The sequence below is a fragment of the Pseudorca crassidens genome, chromosome 4, assembly GCF_039906515.1.
Source record: "Pseudorca crassidens isolate mPseCra1 chromosome 4, mPseCra1.hap1, whole genome shotgun sequence".
Classification (NCBI taxonomy): Eukaryota; Metazoa; Chordata; class Mammalia; order Artiodactyla; family Delphinidae; genus Pseudorca; species Pseudorca crassidens.
The window spans coordinates 107,935,722-107,957,142 of NC_090299.1; the positions used below are offsets into that span (position 1 = coordinate 107,935,722).

The following is a 21,421-nucleotide window of genomic DNA, read 5'->3' on the forward strand; positions in this document are numbered from 1 at the left end:
GCCCCTCTCCCAAAGAATTTGATTCAGCAAGTTTGGTTTGGAGTCTAGGAATCTGCACTTTTTAACAAGCACCCCGCATGATTGTGTTGCAGCTCAAGGGATCACGTTTTTAAGATGAACCTATATGGAACATCAATTTTTTAACTAAACTTTATAGTGAAGTCAACATATATAAAGGCCCACCATAAAGCTTATACCAATCTGCTTACCTACTAGTTATGCATAAAAGTGTCTGTTCCCCCTAATCCTCAATGTAAATTGTGATTTTAATCTTTGGTAAAATTGATAGGCAAAAATGCCATCTTATTGTTTTAATTTATCTCTGAATATTAGAAAATGATTATTTCTAATATGAATATTAGAAAATGTGTTTCTGCATTTTTTTCATGTTTATTAGACGTTTTTATTTCTTATGTGAATCACTTATTCAGGTCCTCTTCTATTTTCGTCTTTTTCTAAGCTGTTTTGGAACAACACTAGATATTGAGGCTATGAATCATTTAACTGCCATCTATGTTGCAGTTACTTTTTGTTATTTGTCCTTAGCTCACATTATGGGGTTGGTTTGTTTTGTTTTGTTTTGTTTGAAATTCAGACTTTTTTTTGAGTAGTCCTATATTTTCTCTTGTGCTATCTGACTTTAGCCTTTAAGATTATGTAAATATTTCCCATGTATTTTTCTACTTCCTCATTGTTTTCATTCTTACATAAATTTTCAGTATATAGAATTTCATTTTGACCTATTATACATAAAGGATATAACTTTTTCATAATTAGTTCATTTTTTCATGATTTATAGCCTTTCTCCACTTATTTAGAATGACACTTTTTATCCTAAAGGCTTTTATCTACATGATCTATTCAGATTTTTATAAGAGAGTAGTACACTTTTTAAACTATTGTTACTGAGTAGGGTGTTTTTAATACTTAGTAGGGTATATCTTCCCTCATTCTCACTCTTTTTCCAGAAAAATTCATGTTTCCAGATCAACTTTAAAGTTACTTTGGGGAAGTTCCTTTAAAGTACTCTCAGTAAATTTAAATTGTACTGACTTTTCTTTTCTTTTTTTTTTTGCAGTACACAGGCCTCTCACTGTTGTGGGCTCTCCCGTTGCGGAGCACAGGCTCCGAACGCGCAGGCTCAGCGGCCATGGCTCACGGGCCCAGCCGTTCCGCAGCATGTGGGATCCTCCTGGACCGGGGCACAAACCCGTGTCCCCTGCATCGACAGGTGGACTCCCAACCACTGTGCCACCAGGGAAGCCCCTAACTTTTACTGACTTTTAATAGCAATTTCCAGAAAAAGAAATATATTAATTTTACTACATACAGTTAAGAAGGTTAAAATTTTTCCAAAGGATAGAAAATCTACAATGATTGTTATTAACTATTCTTAACAGGGGAAAAGAGAAAATCTTCACTGTAGGAAAAACTTCACCCTCAAAGCCCTTCCAGTCACAAACCACAATCACCAGCTTGTTGGTGCTTCCTCGTGTATCGAAGAATTCCAGTCCCAGTTCATTTTTGTAAGTAAAATTACTTACTGGGCTAATGTTAATATTAAGATGACCATGTCCTCTCTCTTAGGATTAAGTTTTCAAAATCTTATTGAAAAACTAGGAGTTTAGGTGTTTGAGATTTTTTTTAAATATGTAATATCCAGAAATATTGCTTCCCAGGGGCATTATAATTTATATATTTGCAATAACGATCCACAGGTAGTTAATCTTTTGTTACATAGTTCAAAGAGTGCTTTCACAAGGATATTTCAACCAATAAAATACAATAATTAATTCCTCCCTATAGGTACTATAGTTTCTATATGGAAATATCTAATTTAAAAAATAGTTATGTCTTTAGGTTTTCTTAAAGGACAGTCGTACACACACATTATTGAAGCTTTATTCATCTCATTGCCTGTTGATGTTAAAACCAGGCCTGGAATCCAGATCTGTTTTACTGTCTTGATTACTATAGCTTTTTAATAATTCTTGAAATAAGACAGTGTTAATCTTCCAACTTTGTTCTTTTTCAAAGTTGTTTTGGATATTCTGGGTCCTTTGCATGTTCATATGAATTTTAGAATTACTTTATAAATTTCTACAAAAATCCTGCTGGAGTTTTGACTGGGATTATGTTGAACCTACAGATCTACTTGGGAAGAACTGACATCTTAATAAGACAATTTTATGTCTTCCAGCCCATGAATTCATTGTATCACATAATTTATTTAGACCTTTAAATTCTCTCAGCAGTGTTTTGTAGTTTTCAGTATACAGGTCTTTCACTCCTTTTATCAGATTTATCCCTAAATATTTTATATATTTGGATGCTGTTATAGACAGTGTTGTTTTATTTACTGTTGAAGTGGGGAAATAAATTTTTTTTTTACTTTTTTATTTTATTTTTTTATACAGCAGGTTCTTAATAGTCATCAATTTTATACACATCAGTGTATACATGTGAATCCCAATCTCCCAATTCATCACACCACCACCACCCCTACACTTTCCCCGCTTGGTGTCCATACATTTGTTCTCTACATCTGTGTCTCAATTTCTGCCCTGCAAACCGGTTCATCTGTACCATTTTTCTAGGTTCCACATATTTGCGTTAATATAGGATATTTGTTTTTCTCTTTCTGACTTCCTTCACTCTGTATGACAGTCTCTAGAACCATCCACATCTCAACAAATGACCAAATTCCATTCCTTTTTATGGCTGAGTAATATTCCATTGTATATATGTTCCACATCTTCTTTATCCATTCGTCTGTCGATGGGCATTTAGGTTGCTTCCATGACCTGGCCATTGTAAATAGTGTTGCAATGAACATTGGGATGCATGTGTCTTCTTGAATTATGTTTTTTTCTGGGTATATGTCCAGTAGTGGGATTGCTGGATCATACGGTAATTCTAATTTTAGTTTTTTAAGGATCCCCATACTGTTCTCCATAGTGGCTGTATCTACATTCCCAGCAACAGTGCAAGAGGGTTCCCTTTTCTCCACACCCTCTCCAGCATTTGTTGTTTGTAGATTTTCTGATGAAGCCCATTCTAACTGGTGTGAGGTGATACCTCATTGTAGTTTTGATTTGCATTTCTCTAATAATTAGTGATGTTGAGCAGCTTTTCATGTGCTTCTTGGCCATCTGTATATCTTCTTTGGAGAAATGTCTATTTAGGTCTTCAGCCCATTTTTGGATTGGGTTGTTTGTTCTTTTAATATTGAGCTGCATGAGCTGTTTATATATTTTGGATTAATCCATTAATCCATTAATCCATTAATCCTTTGTCCGTTGATTCGTTAGCAAATATTTTCTCCCATTCTGAAGGTTGTCTTTTCACCTTGTTTATGGTTTCCTTAGCTGTGCAAAAGCTTTGAAGTTTCATTAGGTCCCATTTGTTTATTTTTGCTTTTATTTCCACTACACTAGGAGGTGGATCAAAAAAGATCTTGCTGTGATTTATGTCAAAGAGTGTTCTTCCTATGTTTTCCTCTAAGAGTTTTATAGTGTCCGGTCTTACATTTTGGTCTCGAAACCATTTTGAGTTTATTTTTGTGTATGGTGTTAAGGAGTGTTCTAATTTCATTCTTTTACATGTAGCTGTCCAGTTTTCCCAGAACCACTTATTGAAGAGACTGTCTTTTCTCCATTGTATATCCTTGCCTCCTTTGTCATAGATTAGTTGACCCTAGGTGCGTGGGTTTATCTCTGGGCTTTCTATCTTGTTCCATTGATCTATGTTTCTGTTTTTGTGCCAGTACCATATTGTCTTGATTACTGTAGCTTTGTAGTATAGTCTGAAGTCAGGGAGTCTGATTCCTCCAGCTCCGTTTTTTTCCGTCAAGACTGCTTTGGCTATTTGGGGTCTTTTGTGTCTCCATACAAATTTTAAGATTTTTTGTTCTAGTTCTGGAAAAATGCCATTGGTAGTTTGATAGGGATTGCATTGAATCTGTACATGGCTTTTGGTAGTATAGTCATTTTCACCATATTGATTCTTGCAATCCAAGGACATGTTATATCTCTCCATCTGTTGGTATCATCTTTAATTTCTTTCATCAGTGTCTTATAGTTTTCTGCATACAGGTCTTTTGTCTCCTTAGGTAGGTTTACTACTAGGTATTTTATTCTTTTTCGTGCAGTGGTAAATGGGAGTGTTTCCTTAATTTCTCTTTCAGATTTTTCATCATTAGTGTATAGGAATGCAAGAGATTTCTGTGCATTAATTTTGTATCCTGCAACTTTACCAAATTCATTGATTAGCTCTAGTAGTTTTCTGGTAGCATCTTTAGGATTCTCTATGTATAGTATTATTTCATCTGCAAACAGTGACAGTTTTACTTCTTCTTTTCTGATTTGTATTCCTTTTATTTCTTTTTCCTCTCTGATTGCCATGGCTAGGACTTCCAAAACTGTGTTGAATAATAGTGGTGAGAGTGGACATCCTTGTCTTGTTCCTGATCTTAGAGGAAATGCTTCACTTTTTCACCATTGAGAAGGATGTTTGCTGTGGGTTTGTCGTATATGGCCTTTATTATGTTGAGGTAGGTTCCCTCTGTGCCCACCTTCTGGAGAGTTTTTATCATAAATGGGTGTTGAATTTTGTCAAAAGCTTTTTCTGCATCTATTGAGATGATCATATGGTTTTTATTCTTCAATTTGTTAATACGGTGTATCACGTTAATTGATTTGCGTATATTAAAGAATCCTTGCATTCCTGGGATAAATTCCACTTGATCATGGTGTATGATCCTTTTAATGTGCTGTTGGATTCTGATTGCTAGTATTTTGTTGAGAATTTTTGCATTTATATTCATCAGTGATATTGGTCTGTAATTTTCTTTTTTTGTAGTATCTTTGTCTGGATTTGGTATCAGGGTGATGGTGGCCTCCTAGAATGAGTTTGGCAGTGTTCCTTCCTCAGCAATTTTTTGGAAGAGTTTGAGAGAGGATGGGTGTTAGCTCTTCTCTAAATGTTTGATAGAATTCACCTCTGAAGCCATCTGGTCCTGGACTTTCGTTTGTTGGAAGATTTTTTATCACAGTTTCAATTTCATTACTTGTGAGTGGTCTGTTCATATTTTCTATTTCCTCCTGGTTCTGTCTTGGATGGTTATACCTTTCTAAGAATTTGTCCATTTCTTCCAGGTTGTCCATTTGATTGGCATAGAGTTGCTTGTGGTAATCTCTCTGGATGCTTTGTATTTCTGCAGTGTCGTAACTTCTCCTTTTTCATTTCTAATTTTATTGATTTGAGTCCTCTCCCTCTTCTTCTTGAGGAGTCTGGCTAAGGGTTTATCAATTTTGTTTATCTTCTCAAAGAACCAGCTTTTAGTGTTATTGATCTTTGCTATTGTTTTCTTTGTTTCTATTTCATTTTTTTCTGCTCTATCTTGATGATTTCTTTCCTTCTGCTAACTTTGGGTTTTGTTTGTTTTTCTTTCTCTAGTTCCTTTAGGTGTAAGGTTAGATTGTTTATTTGAGATTTTTCTTGTTTCTTGAGGTAGGCTTGTATAGCTATAAACTTCCCTCTTAGAACTGCTTTTGCTGCATCCCATAGGTTTTGGATCGTCCTGTTTGCATTGTCATTTGTCTCTAGGTATTTTTTGATTTCCTCTTTGATTTCTTCAATGATCTCTTGGTTATTTAGTAACGTATCGTTTAGCCTCCATGTGTTTGTGTTTTTTATGTTTTTTTCTGTGTAATTCATTCTAATCTCATAGCGTTGTGGTTGGAAAAGATGCTTGATGTGATTTCAGTTTTCTTAAATTTACTGAGGCTTGATTTGTGACCCAAGATGTGATCTATCCTGGAGAATGTTCCGTGCACACTTGAGAAGAAAGTGTAATCTGCTGTTTTTGGATGCAATGTCCTATAAATATCAATTAAATCTATCTGGTCTATTGTGTGATTCAAAGCTTCTGTTTCCTTATTTATTTTCATTTTGGATGATCTGTCCATTGGTGTAAGTGAGGTGTTAACGTCCCCCACTATTACTGTGATACTGTCGATTTCCTCTTTTACAGCTGTTAGCAGTTGCCTTATGTATTGAGGTGCTCCTATGTTGTGTGCATATATATTTATAATTGTTATATTTTCTTCTTGGATTGATCCCTTGATCATTATGTAGTGTCCTTCCTTGTCTCTTGTAACATTCTTTATTTTAGAGTATATTTTATCTGATATGAGTATTGCTACGCCAGGTTTCTTTTGATTTCCATTTGCATGGAATATCTTTTTCCATCCCCTCACTTTCAGTCTGTATGTGTCCCTAGGTCTGAAGTGGGTCTCTTTTAGACAGCATATAAATGGATTTTGTTTCTGTATCCATTCAGCAAGCCTGTGTCTTTTGGTTTGGGCACTTAATCCATTCACGTTTAAGGTAATTACCTATATGTATGTTCCTATGACCATTTTCTTAATTGTTTTGTGTTTGTTTTTGTAGGTCCTTTTCTTCTCTTGTGTTTCCCACTTAGAGAAGTTCCTTTAGCATTTGTTGTAGAGCTGGTTTGGTGGTGCTTAATTCTCTTAGCTTTTGCTTGTCTGTAAAGCTTTTGATTTCTCCATCGAATCTGAATTAGGTCCTTGCCGGGTAGAGTAATCTTGGCTGTAGGTTCTTCCCTTTCATCACTTTAAGTATATCATGCCACTCCCTTCTGGCTTGTAGAGTTTCTGCTGAGAAATCAGCTGTTAACCTTATGGGAGTTCCTTTGTACATTATTTGTCCTTTTTCCCTTGCTGCTTTCAATAACTTTTCTTTGTCTTTAATTTTTGCCAATTTATTACTATGTGTCTCGGCGTGTTTCTCCTTGGGTTTATCCTGTATGTGACTCTCTGTACTTCCTGGACTTGGGTGGCTATTTCATTTCCCATGTTAGGGAAGTTTTCTACTACAATCTATTCAAATATTTTCTCGGGTCCTTTCTCTGTCTCTTCGCCTTCTGGGACCCCTATAATGCGAATGTTGTTGCATTTAATGTCCCAGAGGTCTCTTAGGCTGTCTTCATTTCTTTTCATTCTTTTCTCTTTATTCTGTTCCGTGGCAGTGAATTCCACCATTTTGTTTTCCAAGTCACTTATCTGTTCTTCAGCCTCAGTTATTCTGCTATTGATTCCTTCTAGTGTATTTTTTATTTCAGTTTTTGTATTGTCCATCTCTGTTTGTTTGTTTTTTAATTCTTCTAGGTGTTTGTCCTTTAATTCTTCTAGGTCTTTGTTAAACATTTCTTGCATCTTGATCTTTGCCTCCATTCTTTTTCCACAGTCCTGGATCATCTTCACTTTCATTATTCTGAATTCTTTTTCTGGAAGGTTGCCTATCTCCACTTCATTTAGTTGTTTCTCTGGGGTTTTATCTTGTTCCTTCATCTGGTATGTATCCCTCTGCCTTTTCATCTTGTCTATCTTTCTGTGAATGTGGTTTTTGTTCCACGGGCTGCAGGATTGTAGTTCTTTGCTTCTGCTGTCCTCTCTCTATTAAATAAATTGACTTTTGTATATCAATCGTGTATCTGTCAAACTTGCTAAACTCACATATTAATTATCAAAGCTTTTTTTAGAGGTTATCCGGTTTTCTACATGGACAATCATGGTGTCTGTCATTAAAAACAGTTTTATGGTATCCCTGGCGGTCCAGTGGTTAGGACTCCACACTTGCACTGCTGAGGGCCCAGGTTCAGTTCCTGCTTGGGGAACTAAGATCCCACAAGCCACGTAGCGTGGCCAAAAAAAAAAAAAAAAAAAAACAGTGTTAATTCTTCCTTTCCAATATGAGTGCCTTTCATTTCTTTTTCTTGCTTTATTGCACTACCTTGAACCTCCAAGGTTATGCTGAAGGGAAGTACTGAGAAATGATCTTTATGCTTTGCTCCTGATTTTAGGAGGAAGTTGTTCAGTCTTTCACTATTAAAAATATTCATATGATATTAAATATGTTATTTCATAACTGCCCTTTATCAGATTGAGGAAGTACCTTTCAATTTTTTTCTTTCAGTTTTACTGAGATATAATTGACATATAGCCCTGTATAAGTTTAGAGTGTACAGTAATGGTTTGATTTACATATATCAGGAAGTGATTATCACAGTGAGTTTAGTGAACATCCATTATCTCATATAAACAAAGTTAAAGAAATAGAAAAAAAATTTTTTCCTGTGGTGAGAAGTCTTAGGATATACTCTCTTAACAACTTTCATATATAACACAGCAGTGTTAATTATATTTGTCATGTTGTACATTATATCCCTAGTACTTATTTCTCTTATAACTGGAAGTTCTTACCTTTTGACTGCCTTCATCCAATTCTCCCTCCTCCTATCCCCTGCCTCTGATAACCACAAATATGAACTCTTTTTCTGAGTTTGTTTGTCTGTTTTTGAAGTATAATTGACCTACAACATTATGTTATTTCCTGTTATACAACATAGTGATTCCATATTTCTATACATTTCAAACTGATCACAATAAGTATAGTTACAATATGTCACCATATAAAGATATTACATAGTTATTGACTGTATTCCCAACACTTGTACCTTTCATACCTTTGACTCATTTACTTTGTAACTGGAAGTTTGTTCCTCCTACTTCCTCACCTGTTTCTTTCCTCCCCACCCCCTCTAGCAATCACCTGTTTATTCTCTATATCTACATCTTTGTTTCTGCTTCATGTTTGTTCATTTGTTTTGTTTTTTAGATTCCACGTATAAGTGAAATCATACAGTATTTGTCCTTTTCTGTCTGACTTAAATTCACTTAGCATAGTACCCTCTAGGTCCATCCATACTGTTACATAGGAAGTGCCTTTCTACTCCTACTTTGCTGAGAATTTTTATCAGAAAGGAATGTTTTGTCAAATGCTTTTTCTGTGTCTGCTGAGAGATCATTTGGGTTTTATTTTTTAGTTTGTTAGTATGATTAGTTACACTGATTGATTTGTTTTTATTTTTATTTTTGGCCACACCACATGGCTTGTGGGATCTTAGTTACCCCACCAGGGATTTGAACCTGGGCCCTCGTCAGTAAAAGCAGAGTCCTAACCATTGGACCACCAGGGAATTCCCCAGTTAATTTCTTAATGTTAAACCAGCCTTGCATTCTGGAATAAACCCTACTTCTTCATGATGTTATTCCTTTTATATATTGTTGGATTAGATTTAAAATTTAGTTTAGAATCTTTCCTTGTATGTTCACAAAGAATATTGGCCTATAGTTTTCTTTCCTTTGAATGTCTTTGTCTGGTTTCAGTATCAGAATAATGCTAACCTCAAAGAAAAAGTTAGAAAATGTTGCCTTATTTTTCAATTTTCTAGAAAAGTTTGTATAGATTTGCAGTTATTTCTTCTATAAATATTTGGTAGAATTCCCCAGTAAAACAATCTGGGACTGTAATTTTCTTTGTGGGAAAGTGTTTTAAGGAGCTAGTTACCTTCCAAGGGATTTGTCCATTTTATTTCAGTTGTCAAGTTTATTAGCTTAAAATTATTCAAAATATTTCCTTATTATCTTTTCAATATCTATAGAATCTGTAGTGATACCATCTGTCTCATTTCTGATGTCAGTGATTTGTTTCTGTTTTCTTTTATTGCTGATTAGTCTGCCTAGAGATTTATCAGTTTTATTGATCTTGTCAAGAACTAGCTTTCACTGATTTTTCTCATTTTTTTTTTGTTTTTATTTTCTACTTCACTGATTTCCACTCATCTTTATTATTTCCTTTTACTTATTTCAGTAAAATGTGCTCATCTTTCTAGTTTCTTTCTTTTTTTTTTTTTTTTTTTTGGCGGTACGCGGGCCTCTCACTGCCGTGGCCTCTCCCGTTGCAGAACACAGGCTCCGGACACGCAGACTCAGCAGCCATGACTCACAGGCCCAGCCGCTCCGCGGCATGTGGGATCTTCCCAGACTGGGGCATAAACCCGTGTCCGCTGTATCGGCAGGCAGACTCTCAACCACTGCGCTACCAGGGAAGCCCTCATCTTTCTAGTTTCTTAAGATGGAAGCTGAGGTCATAGATTTGAGGCTTCTTCCTTTCTAACGTTAGCATTTAGTGATATTAATTTCTCCTTAAGTATTGCTTTAGCAGCATTCCACAAATTAAATGTGTTTTCATTTTCATTTAGTTCAAAATACTTCCAAATTCCATTTTGATTTGTTCTTTGATCCATGGGTTGTTTGGAAGTGTGCTATATAGTTTGCAAATATTGGGGAATTTCCCCAATATCTTTCTATTATTAATTTCTAACTTAATTCTGTTGTGGTCAGAGAATATACATTGTGTGACTTGAATGCTTTTAATTTTTTTGAGACTTATAGCCTACAATATGGTCTGTCTTGGTAAACGTTCTGCATACATTTGCAAAGAATGTATAGTTTGCTGATGTTAGCCAGAATGTTCTATAAATGTCAATTAGGTCAAATTGATAATGTTCAAATCTGCATTCTTAATTAATTTCTGTCTACTTGTTCTATCTTTTATTGAGAGAGAGCTGTTAATCTTCTAGTATACCTGTGGATTTGTCTAATTCTCCTTAAATTGTCAGTTTTTGCTTGTTACATTTTGCAGCTGTTATTAGGTACTAAATATTTAGTATTCATATGTCTTCATAAATTAACCCCTTTATTTTTAAGAAGTGGCCTTCTTTATCCCTGGTAGTATTCATTGCTCTGAAGTCTACTTTGTCTGATAGTAACATATCCACTCTAGTTCTCTGTTTATTAGTGTTATTGTAGTGTATCTTTTTCAACTCCTTTACTTTCAACCTGTTTGTGTCTTTTTATCTTTAAAGTGCTTTTTTTCTGGGCAGCATGTACTCTTGGGTCTTGATTTTTTTAATATAACCTGATAATTTCTGCCTTTTAATTGGATTATTTAAACTCTACACTTAATGTGATTATTATTACATTACTTTAAATTTTTTTATATCACATTACTTAATGTGATATGGTTTGGTTTAAATCTGTCATCTTACTTATTTCCTGTTCCATTTGTTCTTTGTTCTCATTTTCTTCTTTTTTTGCCTTCTTTTAGATTAACTGAATTTTTTTTACAATTCCATTTTGTCTCCTTTTTTTCACTCATCAGCCATAACTCTTTGATAGTTGCTTTTGGGTTTATAGCATCCATCTTTAATTTACCACAGGCTACATGATAAGTGATATTATTCCACTTAGCATATGGTATATGAATCTTATCATAATATACTTTATTTCTCCTCTCCAACCTTTTTTGCTACTGCTATCATACATTTCACTTTACATATGCTATGAACCCCACACTACATTTTATTATTTTTGTTTAAACAATAAATTATCTTTTAAAGAGATTTAAATAATAGTAAATCTGTTATATATTATTTATTATGATAACAAATCTATTAAATTTATTATAAATAAATTTAAATTGTAAGTTTTATGTGCAGGTATCCTATTTGATTCTCTTTTAATATCTTTCATGTCTCTGCTTAACTTTTAAACATATATAATACAGTTTTACTAACTTCGTTAATTCCCTTGTCTGCTAATTCTAACATTTGTGAGTTCTGGGTTGGTTTCTGTTGATTGGTTTATCTCTTATTATGGCTCATATTTTCCTGCTGCTTTGTGTGCCTGGTAAATTTTGAGTGCCGGATTTTACCTTGCTGGATGTTGGATAGTTTTTTGTCCTGTTTTCTTGAGCTTGGTTACGGAGTTTGGTTATTTGGAAACAATTTGATCCTTTCAGGTTTTGCTTTGTTAGGTAGGACTAGAACAGTGCTCAGTCTCAGGCTATTTATTCTCCACCACTGAGGCAAGACTTTTGTATACTCTGCTCAGTGCCCCATGAATCTGGTCTGCCTGGTGGGAGTAGTGTCTATGCCCTGTGAGCTCAGGGCACTCCTGACCTGTTCTGGTCACTCTTTCCTCAACCTCGAGCAGTTTCCTACAAAGAAATACTTGAGGGGGAGCCTCTGAAGATCTCCAGGGTTCTCTCTCTGTGTAGCTCTTTCCTCTCTAATACTTTGCCCTATGAACTGTAGCCACCTTGGTCTCCCTGGATACTTTGCACTATCTCCTCAACTCTATCTACCAAGCTCTACCTGGGTTTCCTCCCCTTACACTGAGGCCTAGAACTCTCTCAAGGCAGTAAGCTGGGCAATCTTAGGACTCACCTCTTTGTTTCCCATCTCTCTGCAGTATCTGCTGATGTCTGTTTATCTTCAAACATTTTTACATCTTTTGGCCATGTGTTGGGGTTTTTTTAGATAGGAGTCAATCCAGTCTATGTTATTGCATCTTGGCTGAAAGCAAAGTCCTCTTCACTAATTTTAAGTTAACAGCTTTTCAAAATTATTTTATGTTACATTTATAAGATATGTCAGTGTTGTTTTTGGATGAAGAAAAGTCTACCCAGCAGACATAAACATAACCACAGTAAATACTGAGAACTTAAATTATCACTTTAAAACCCCAAGACCAGAGTCATCTCTAAATCTATAACACCCAGCCTGAGGACCTGCTTCAGTGCTCCTTTCCTTTCATACCTTATAAAGTGAAATATTCATCAAAATAAAGCAATTCAGTTAAAAGTTTAAAAATTTAAGTTTTTGTGATAGGTAAAACTTAAACTTAGCAGCTCCACACTTAGGGACCAAAAGCTGTATAGTCATTGTGAATGTCTCGCTGTTCATAAGCAGATACCTACCTCCAGGTGAGAAGTACTTCCCATCCACAGGATTCTGTACTCCTCGTGTATGCCTGGCCTTAGACAAAGAGGGAGGCCCTAGGCGCCAAAAATACTGTTCTACCCCCATCCTCTTCCTGTGTTCTTTAAACCTCTTAGTGTCACCAACTTAAAGATCTTCTCTAAGTATAGTAAGTGGAGAAATAGCTGAGGCCTAGTTATAATTTTTTATCTCACTGCTTGTCTGTCTGGTTTAATAACTTGGTGTTTATGTTTTTAGGAACATAGCTACAGTGTGATGGACAGTCCAAAGAAACTTAAGCATAAATTAGATCAAGTGATCAGCGAGCTAGAGGATACCAAGAAAAGTCTGCGGAATGTTTTAGGCCGAGAAAGACGTTTACAAAAATCATTGAGGAAGACAATCAGGGAATTAAAGGATGAATGTCTCATCAGCAAAGAAACAGCCAATAGACTGGACGCTTTCTCTTGGGAGTGGTGTCAGGAGAGCATAGAACAAGACTATATTTCATGAAATAATTTCATGTTATGTTCTACCTAAAATTGTTATTGGTACAGCTTTTCAGAAAATGATTACCATCATTAAATAATATCTGTCATTTAGAGTGCTTCTTTGGATCCTCCGCAGCATTACGCATTAGTGTTATTATCCAAAGGCTTTTTTTTTTTTAAGATGTGCAGAAATTTGTGTTGGTTGTCATGTTATTGGGTGACTTGTGACAATTATGTTTTTATAGACCTAAACTAGTGCCAGGTCACTATTGTAAGATGTTAAAAATCAAGAAGATTCTGTAGGACTAAGGAAATGATTTCAAATCAGCCACATTAAGCTGTAATAGTAGAAACTGGACACTTTAGCAGCATCAGATTTTTGGCTTCAAAGGAGTACCTTTGCTTATGTAGGCTTTATGGTAAGTACGTTGAATTGTACTTTAACTGTATTTTACCACAAAGCAAAATTCATTTATAACACATGTCCATCTTGGATCCAATCCAAGGTTCTTTTGTTATCAGTAATACCAAAAGATCTTTTTACAGGGCATCCCATGGTACTGACCTTGAGAACAACATATGGTGCAGATCTTTTGGCTTTTAAAGTTGTTCAGAGCCAAGTTAAGAAGACCCCTGATGAGGTCTTGTTTTTTCGGTACAGTACATCATTTCTCCTCACTAGGAGTACTTTGATGTAAACCAGCATAGCTTTAACAAATTTTTAAAGAGGGTCATAAATCTGATTTTCAAATGGTTACTCTGATGGTTCTGAACAGTTTGTTTCATGACTGTTATTTCATCATAAAGGTGTATCTTCAAAATCTGAATGCCAGTAGTAACTGGATACTTTCAATGCTGTTTTGTATTTTACAGAAAGTAGTGTTACTAACGTGTTTTAAAATACGAAATGCAGAAGAAACCATTAAAAATAATGATGTGGCTCTTCTAGTTAAAATAGGAATTGGAGAGAGAGTTATAATATTTTCCTTTAATTAGGAGAGTAGATTACTATCCAAGAGCTTTTATTTAGAGAATTGGATAAGTAAACAGCAATTTTAGAATAGCTTCTTACTGAATTTACAAAAGAATAACTCTTAGTTATTTTCTAATTAATCCAAGGGTCAGAAATTTAGGTTTATCTCCTAATTTGTTAGTAAAAACAACTGAAATGAAGAGTCATAAACACTGTGGATCAGAATAAAATTACTAGCCCAAAGCCAAATTCTACTTTGAAGCATGTGTACATTCATGAACTTCATTCACACGTCCATGCTATAATAGTTACAGTTTGAATATCAGTTATTTCAATGTGTTAACTAGAAATGAGCTGCATTTTTTGCTAATGTTCATTGTAATTTTATTTGTGTTACATTAATATCAGTAAGGATATGGTCACTTGAATTTTTTTATATTTAAGAATTTTCTGTTTTAACGCACGTTACGTTTTTATGTAGGATTCCAAACCTTCCCTCTAAACGGGATTTTACCCACATTTGAAAGATTAGCATTATGCTAAGAAGAAATCATGGAGGTCCTGTCGTTTTACTACCTTAAAAAAAACCTCATTACCTACCCATTATTTATTTGAGTTATTTAATTTTGAATTCATAGTGGACACTCTAATGGGAAGTTTGGGTATGATCTTAAGTTTTATGGAGATTCTGTGATAGAGGTGGAGACTCTTTCCCTCAACCTGTTTTTGAGCAAAAAAAAAAAGTCAGTGGACAGTGGAGAAAACTAAGAGGACAGATCCAAGCACAGTATGTCCAAATCCTAGATCTCTGCTGGCTGCTTAGAATAAATCAAGCCCAGAAGACCTATCCAAAAATCAGTCCCCAGTTTCTGCCACTATCGTCACAGTTGCCGCAGTCACTTCTGCTACTAGTGTTCACAGTGAACTCAGCTTTTGTCTTCTTTTTCGTTGGTCTTAGTATCATCAAGAGAGAGAGAACTGTGGGCAAAGTATTGGTATCATCAAGAACCCAGAGCTTTCCACTTGCCATTTATTTTTATGGAGAAATGATTACCAATAGATAGAAATCTGACATAAGAGATAGGGTCCTCTCCACCTGCCACCCAAACAAATGCCTGAACATGGTGCATACCTCAGTCCACTGTTCCCAGAGATTCCAGCCTAGCCTGAGAAGGAACTGTCCTCTGCAGAGCAGAGCCAGTCATCCCGCATCCAGAGGTTCCTTAAGCAGCCAAGGCCAACCTAAGACTATCACTTTGCTTTCAAGCTTGGAATAGCCTCTGGATCCTGGAACAAACCAATACACCAGTTCAACCTCAGCACCAAATCAGGTACAAAGGACTTGATATGGCATTTTTCTCCATATCAAGTTTAAATTTCTGGAAATAGATTTTGGTTGCTAAAGATAATCACAATTATACCATAGTCATTCATTTGAGAAAAGATGAAACATATTAAAAATATATATTTACGGGGCTTCCCTGATGGCGCAGTGGTTGAGAGTCTGCCTGCCGATGCAGGGGACACGGGTTCGTGCCCCGGTCCGGGAGGATCCCACGTGCCGCGGAGCGGCTGGGCCCGTGAGCCACGGCTGCTGAGCCTGCGCGTCCGGAGCCTGTGCTCCGCAGCGGGAGAGGCCACAACATTGAGAGGCCCGCGTACCGCAAAAAAAAAAAAAAAAAAAATATATATATATATATATATAGTTTTAATAAAAAGATAAAATTATTATAGAAATAATTTGAGTGGTGAAGAATCCATTATATATTTGAAGAATAAAAAATTTTTTTCCAGTAATGTTCTCTATGTGGTTTTTATACATTCAGTTATTCAATAAAATGAGCCGAGAAAAATCAAGAGTATGTATACAGTGGTTTTGCTTTAACTTCTGCTACATTTTTTCCTCCACCAATAACTGTAATATCTTAGGGTCTGCTAGGTTAGGTGACCCAAGTAGCAGGCCTGCTTCCACCACAATATGAATCTGCCATAGACCTCTTTCCTTTCAGCCTCGCTCGAAACTGGCAGCCTCATGTCACCAGTATATAACTGAGAGCAGTATTCTCAGATTTGTAATACACTGCCGTCAGAACCCAGAGAGGCTTATTAGGCATTGTGCTTCCTTATTCATAGTGGGAGATGCAAGTTGTACTTTGTCTTTTACTTCAGAGGGCATGTCCTAGCGTGCCCCTGGTCACTGGACACTCCTCCCCCAAAATTTTACTCATGTGGTAGGCCCCTGAATTTCATGAGTTTTATCTCACCCTCTAGAGCATATGTACTTTATCAAGGCGTCAAATTTACTAGTCACATCTTGCTCATCCCATTTGATTAACATAATCCATCAATATAGTGAACTAAGTGATTTTCTGTAGAATATCTACCTGGATTGGGTCTCTCAATTATAACAGAAGCAGGAGAGTTATAACGTAGGCTGTTAACATTGCTTTTTATTAATTCCATGTGAATGTGAACTGTTTCTGATCTTGTTGTTTAATAGGGATGGGAAAGCATGCACCCAACCGATCACTGATTGCATACCATGTACCCAGAGCCATGTTAATTGACTCTAGCAAGATGTCACATCTGGCACACAGCTGTAGTCAGAGCTACTACTTGGCTGAATTTGCTTTAGTCTGCTGTCATCCTGCAGCATCTACCTAAATCTGCAGGAGCCAGAGTGGTGAATTAAATGGAGATATGATGGGGGCCACTGCTCCTACATCCTGTAAGATCTGTAAAGGTGGCACACCCCCCACACAAACCTGAAGCTGAGGGGTCTGAAAAAAAGGAATTAGCATAGCAGCCCTGAGACTGCTGGCCGTAGAAAGACCTGATTGCAAGGTTGGCTGGCATCTGGGAATTTGGATTTCAGAAGGGTTTCCACCATTCCCTAACTGATAAGAGGGGCTCTGTGTGCCTCAACAGTTTGTAGAAACTATGTGGTTTGTGCCGAGCACATTTGATAATGTGCTGATATTGGGGAATATCTTAGGCAAAGAGTACCTACATGAGCAGCCCCCAGGAAAACTTGGACACTGAATCTTTCATGAGCTTCCCTGGTAGGCAGCATTTCCTACGTGTTGTCACAATTCCATGCTACAGGCATTAAGTACTGCACTAAGAGAGGACTCCTGGAAGCTTACACCTGATAGACTTGGATTCCTCAAACTGCATTTCACCATACTTCTAAGAACTGTCACATCTCCCTTTTGGAGATTTGCTCAGGAGAAACCGTGGTGCCCATGCTCCCACATCCCTCACCTTCCTCCCAGCTGTACTTCTGCTCATAGAATTATGCCTGATGCAAAGCAGGAGCTGGAAGAGATGAAGTTGGGAGAAGAAAATGTCGGACCAGTACAAGGAAACCTCAGAAGCAGAAGCCAGATACAATCTGTCATTTAAGAACCGCATGGGGGTCCATAGTAAGCACCAGTAACAAACAGCAGTTTAAGAGGAAATGCTGAGAACTTAGCACATTCAACAATTTCACAAGTATTTTTCAAGTTTCAGGAACTGTATGCCAGAAAATGTAGGCACTAGAGAACCGATAAAGAAAAGACCAGTTCCTACCCTCAAGGAAGTTAGAGACTAGTAAGACGTTCCAAAAGTCATAATCCAGGGACACCAAGGAGTGCATTTCAGGAGGATGGGCTGCCTGATGCCTTTCTCCTCACTGTGCCCTGCTTTATTAGTAGACACACATGTGCAATAGAATTCATGCCGCAACATCTTAAAGTATAAGGGCTTCAGTCTCAGTCTCATTCATTTAATCTTTATCTTAGGCGCATAAAGAAGTTTATAGACTAGCATATTTAACATCATAACCCCATCGAGTGTGCCGCTTTCAAAGCCCCATACACTGTTGCGAGGGATACAAAGATGATTAGATGAAGGAATTCACAGCCTACAGGGACGCACATGTATGTAACACAAACACAGAGAAGTGGGCCACATGGCAGGACCATGGCAATTAAAGTAGGTGACTATGAAATTAATGGAGCCTCCAAGTTCCAAAATGGAACTTAAGTGTGTCAGTGTGGGCACCTTAAACGGTTCTGTCCCAGCGCCTGGATTCTGTTAGCACCCTCCTTAGATGTGAGAGTAGGAGACCCAACCACCTGGGGAGAACCAAACAAACCTGGGTTCAATTCTCAAGCCTGTCAGTTTATTACATATGGGACCTGGGCCAAGTTACTGAGCTTCTCTATTTACACAGTGGACAGTAATACCTTCCTCACCCTGTTGTAGTGAGAATTATATTTAACTGGTTGTAAAACATAGACCATACAATGAGCTCTCCATACATTATTTTTCTCTCTTTAAATGCCATGGCAGGAGCATGGGAAAAGGAGATAAGAACAGGAAGAAGGGCAAAACACAAGAAGGGGAAAATGAACTTGATAGGGAGATAGGGAATAATAGTAGTACGGGCAACAGTGGCCGGTTGAGCTATTTGTGCCTTAAATAAACTTTCCTTCTCTGTGGCAGCTCAAAAGCAGGCAAGGAACATTGTCCCACTGAAAGGGAAATTTTTATTTAATCATATCCTCCCACGTCAACCCTGAAAAGTCATTTATCTTAGATATGTCTCATTCATTCATTTATTCATTCGATGTCACTTTAAACAGTGCTACTCATCATGTGGTTCAGAAACCCGTGTCCAAGTGAAGGAGCTGGCACCAGAAAGTAAATCAACTACATCACCAAGCCCACTATTTAGTCAACATTTTTTCACAGCAAGATTTTCTCCCTGAATGAAACAATGTGTTGATTTACATTGTCAAACGAGGAGCACCTTATCTCATTCTGGACTAGCTACTTTGAGTAGCACTGTCTCAGAGTACCCAGTCACTTACTAAATAGACAGTCTTTGAACTAACCTTAGCTGAGGAGTCCCCGACATATTTGTGTCAGATAATAAATTTCCCAAATCCTTGTGGTAGAGCTTGTGCAGTTCAAAAATAACATCACATATGACTCAGCAAATCTGGCCTCATGCTTTTCAAGAGACAAGTGTTTTATCAAACAAAGATAATGAAGCATACAGGCTGTGCAGAATGCTAACCACAAATACTAGAGGTGAGCACCTTGTGGAGATGGGCGTCAGTTGCAGACTTGCCAGCAAAGTGTACTCAAGGTAGAATTTAATTAGAAATGAAGGGTACTGGTGCTTATAAAAGAGGTAGACTTTATAATGGTACAACGTGCTGCCAGGCTTTACAGCTGAAGGGAAAGACCTCTGAAATCCTGAGGATTTAAAAAAATGTTTTGGCTGCCACTCTATGAGTGACTGTGAGTTGTGGGTGGGTCTTAAAAATAGGGAATGCCTTACTGAGATGTACATTTCACCTTTCTGTGGCTGTCACCATTATCTGGACATATTTTGTTGAAAAGATAGGAAATGGTTTTAGCCAGCAATGAAATGTGGCTATCCAAAGGATCAAACTCACCAAGGCCCATAGGGACTGGAAAATTTTAGAGTGAAATGAAAACGTATTCTATAATTTAAATCTAAAAACAGTTTCAGCAAGTTATTTTTAAATGTACCTTATAGCAAAGGCACTCTGCATGTGCCCAGAGAGGGCTATGGGAGGATTGTTTGTAAGAGCAGAAAATGGAAAGCAACCCAAATTCCACCAAGTGGTGAATCAATAAAATAAAACTATGGTGCACCCGTAAAGGCAATAACAAGCAACAATTCAAAAGAAAGAGACCAATCTATATGGATTGGCATGGAAAGAAAAGACATATTTTAAGTGAAAAAGAAAGAATTTAGAAGGCAACACAAAATATCCCATTTATATAAAAATTTTTTAAAGCCACCTACAGAACAGTTTCTGAGTATGCATGTATGTAAATATATAGGAAAAGGTATGGAAGGATATATGGCAAGCTGTTCAAAGTGCCTAGTTCTAGAGAAGGGAGCATATACTTCCGGTGGGCGGGGGCGGTGTGAGAGAGAGAGAGAAAGGAGAGGAAGGAAAAAGGCAGGCAGGGAGGGCGGGAGAGAAAATAAAATGTTAACAGCATTCTACAAATTTAAATCAAAACTATGCCATTTCTGAAAAACTAGTAGTTGCTTGTTACCATTACCCTCATCATCTCCTGGAGACATTGGCTAAAGTTGAATCCAAGTCTTAAGTTACTACCATTTCCTGTTACTCCTGGATATTTCCAAGAACTCTCTCAACCCCCGCCAGCTTTACTATTGCAAGTTACAGAAACCACTGTCTGGGAAGGTATGATGACAAGATTTTAGTTAGCTTGCCTGTGACTGATCACCTAGCAGAACCCCAAAGAAAACCCCCTTCATTTCCTGTTGAGAAATTTCCCATTCAGCTTTCCAACTGACTCAATACCTCAAAAAACTAAAAAACAGGACTTCAAAGTACTGCTACCTGAGAAGTATTGCACACTCTCATAGAACTTTTCACAATCTTCATAAATCCTCACATTCTGCCTTTTCTTTGTTTTGTTTCAGATATCCAGGTTCTAGAGGAGATGTTTGTCCAAGACAGAAAGTTGTATTATTTTTCAGTAGTAATGATAGCTAACATTTACATGGCACCAATCTCCACTGAAAGTGCTTAAATGGTATTAACTCATTTAACCTATGAGGTAGGTACTCTTATTATTCTCATTTTATAGATGAGGAAATTAGACAAGTCAGGTAACTTGCTCATGGTCTCAACAGCTGGTATAATGACACATTTTCTCGCTATTATACAGAGACACGTTGTCGACCCTGATCTACAACGCCAGACCCAGAGATTTCGATTCACTGAATGCTGAATTACTATTGAATATTCAAAACACCTGAAGGCCAGACTGCAATCATTCCATTCAGGAGCTCCTACTGGGGCAGTTAGAGGCTGAAGGATAAAATGCGAACTCACCCTGTGTCTGAGGCTGGGGAAAGTCCATAGTGACTCATCGCCACAATCTGGATCTGTCTGATGTTACTGCCAAGCATAAACAGGGCGGCTGAGCATGCAGGGTGAAGTCACCTCACCGCATATATAGCCAAGACATTCAGGTATCCACAGCTTCCACCTGCTCGGGAGTCTGTCTAGTCACCGGGTTTCTCTCAGCTCTCAGGAAGAATGCATGGAATGAGAAAAAGATCGGTCTTAATCTCTGCAAATGCCTTACCCAGCCACTGGAACTGACGTAATTTTCTACTCCCTGTCTACTTCTATAGTTTGTAATCAAATACAAGAATATAAAAGTTAATAGCTGCTCTTTCCATTTAGCAAGCAGCAC

General features: G+C 37.0%; 1 protein-coding gene across 4 annotated transcripts in view; it reads left to right on the forward strand.

Annotated features, from left to right (window-relative positions):
- THAP6 (THAP domain containing 6) overlaps positions 1–13,289 on the forward strand; it is a 17,953-nt gene extending 4,664 nt beyond the window's left edge. For 3 of the 4 annotated variants that reach the window (XM_067736265.1, XM_067736266.1, XM_067736264.1), the window contains 3 exons: positions 1,079–1,231; positions 1,401–1,526; positions 12,950–13,289. In XM_067736265.1, coding sequence (XP_067592366.1) covers positions 1,079–1,231; positions 1,401–1,526; positions 12,950–13,204 — 534 coding nt within the window. In that variant the 3' untranslated portion in view covers positions 13,205–13,289. The remainder of the gene's footprint in view (positions 1–1,078; positions 1,232–1,400; positions 1,527–12,949) is intronic. The other variant, XM_067736267.1, reaches the window with a different exon arrangement.
- Positions 13,290–21,421: the final 8,132 nt, after the last annotated feature.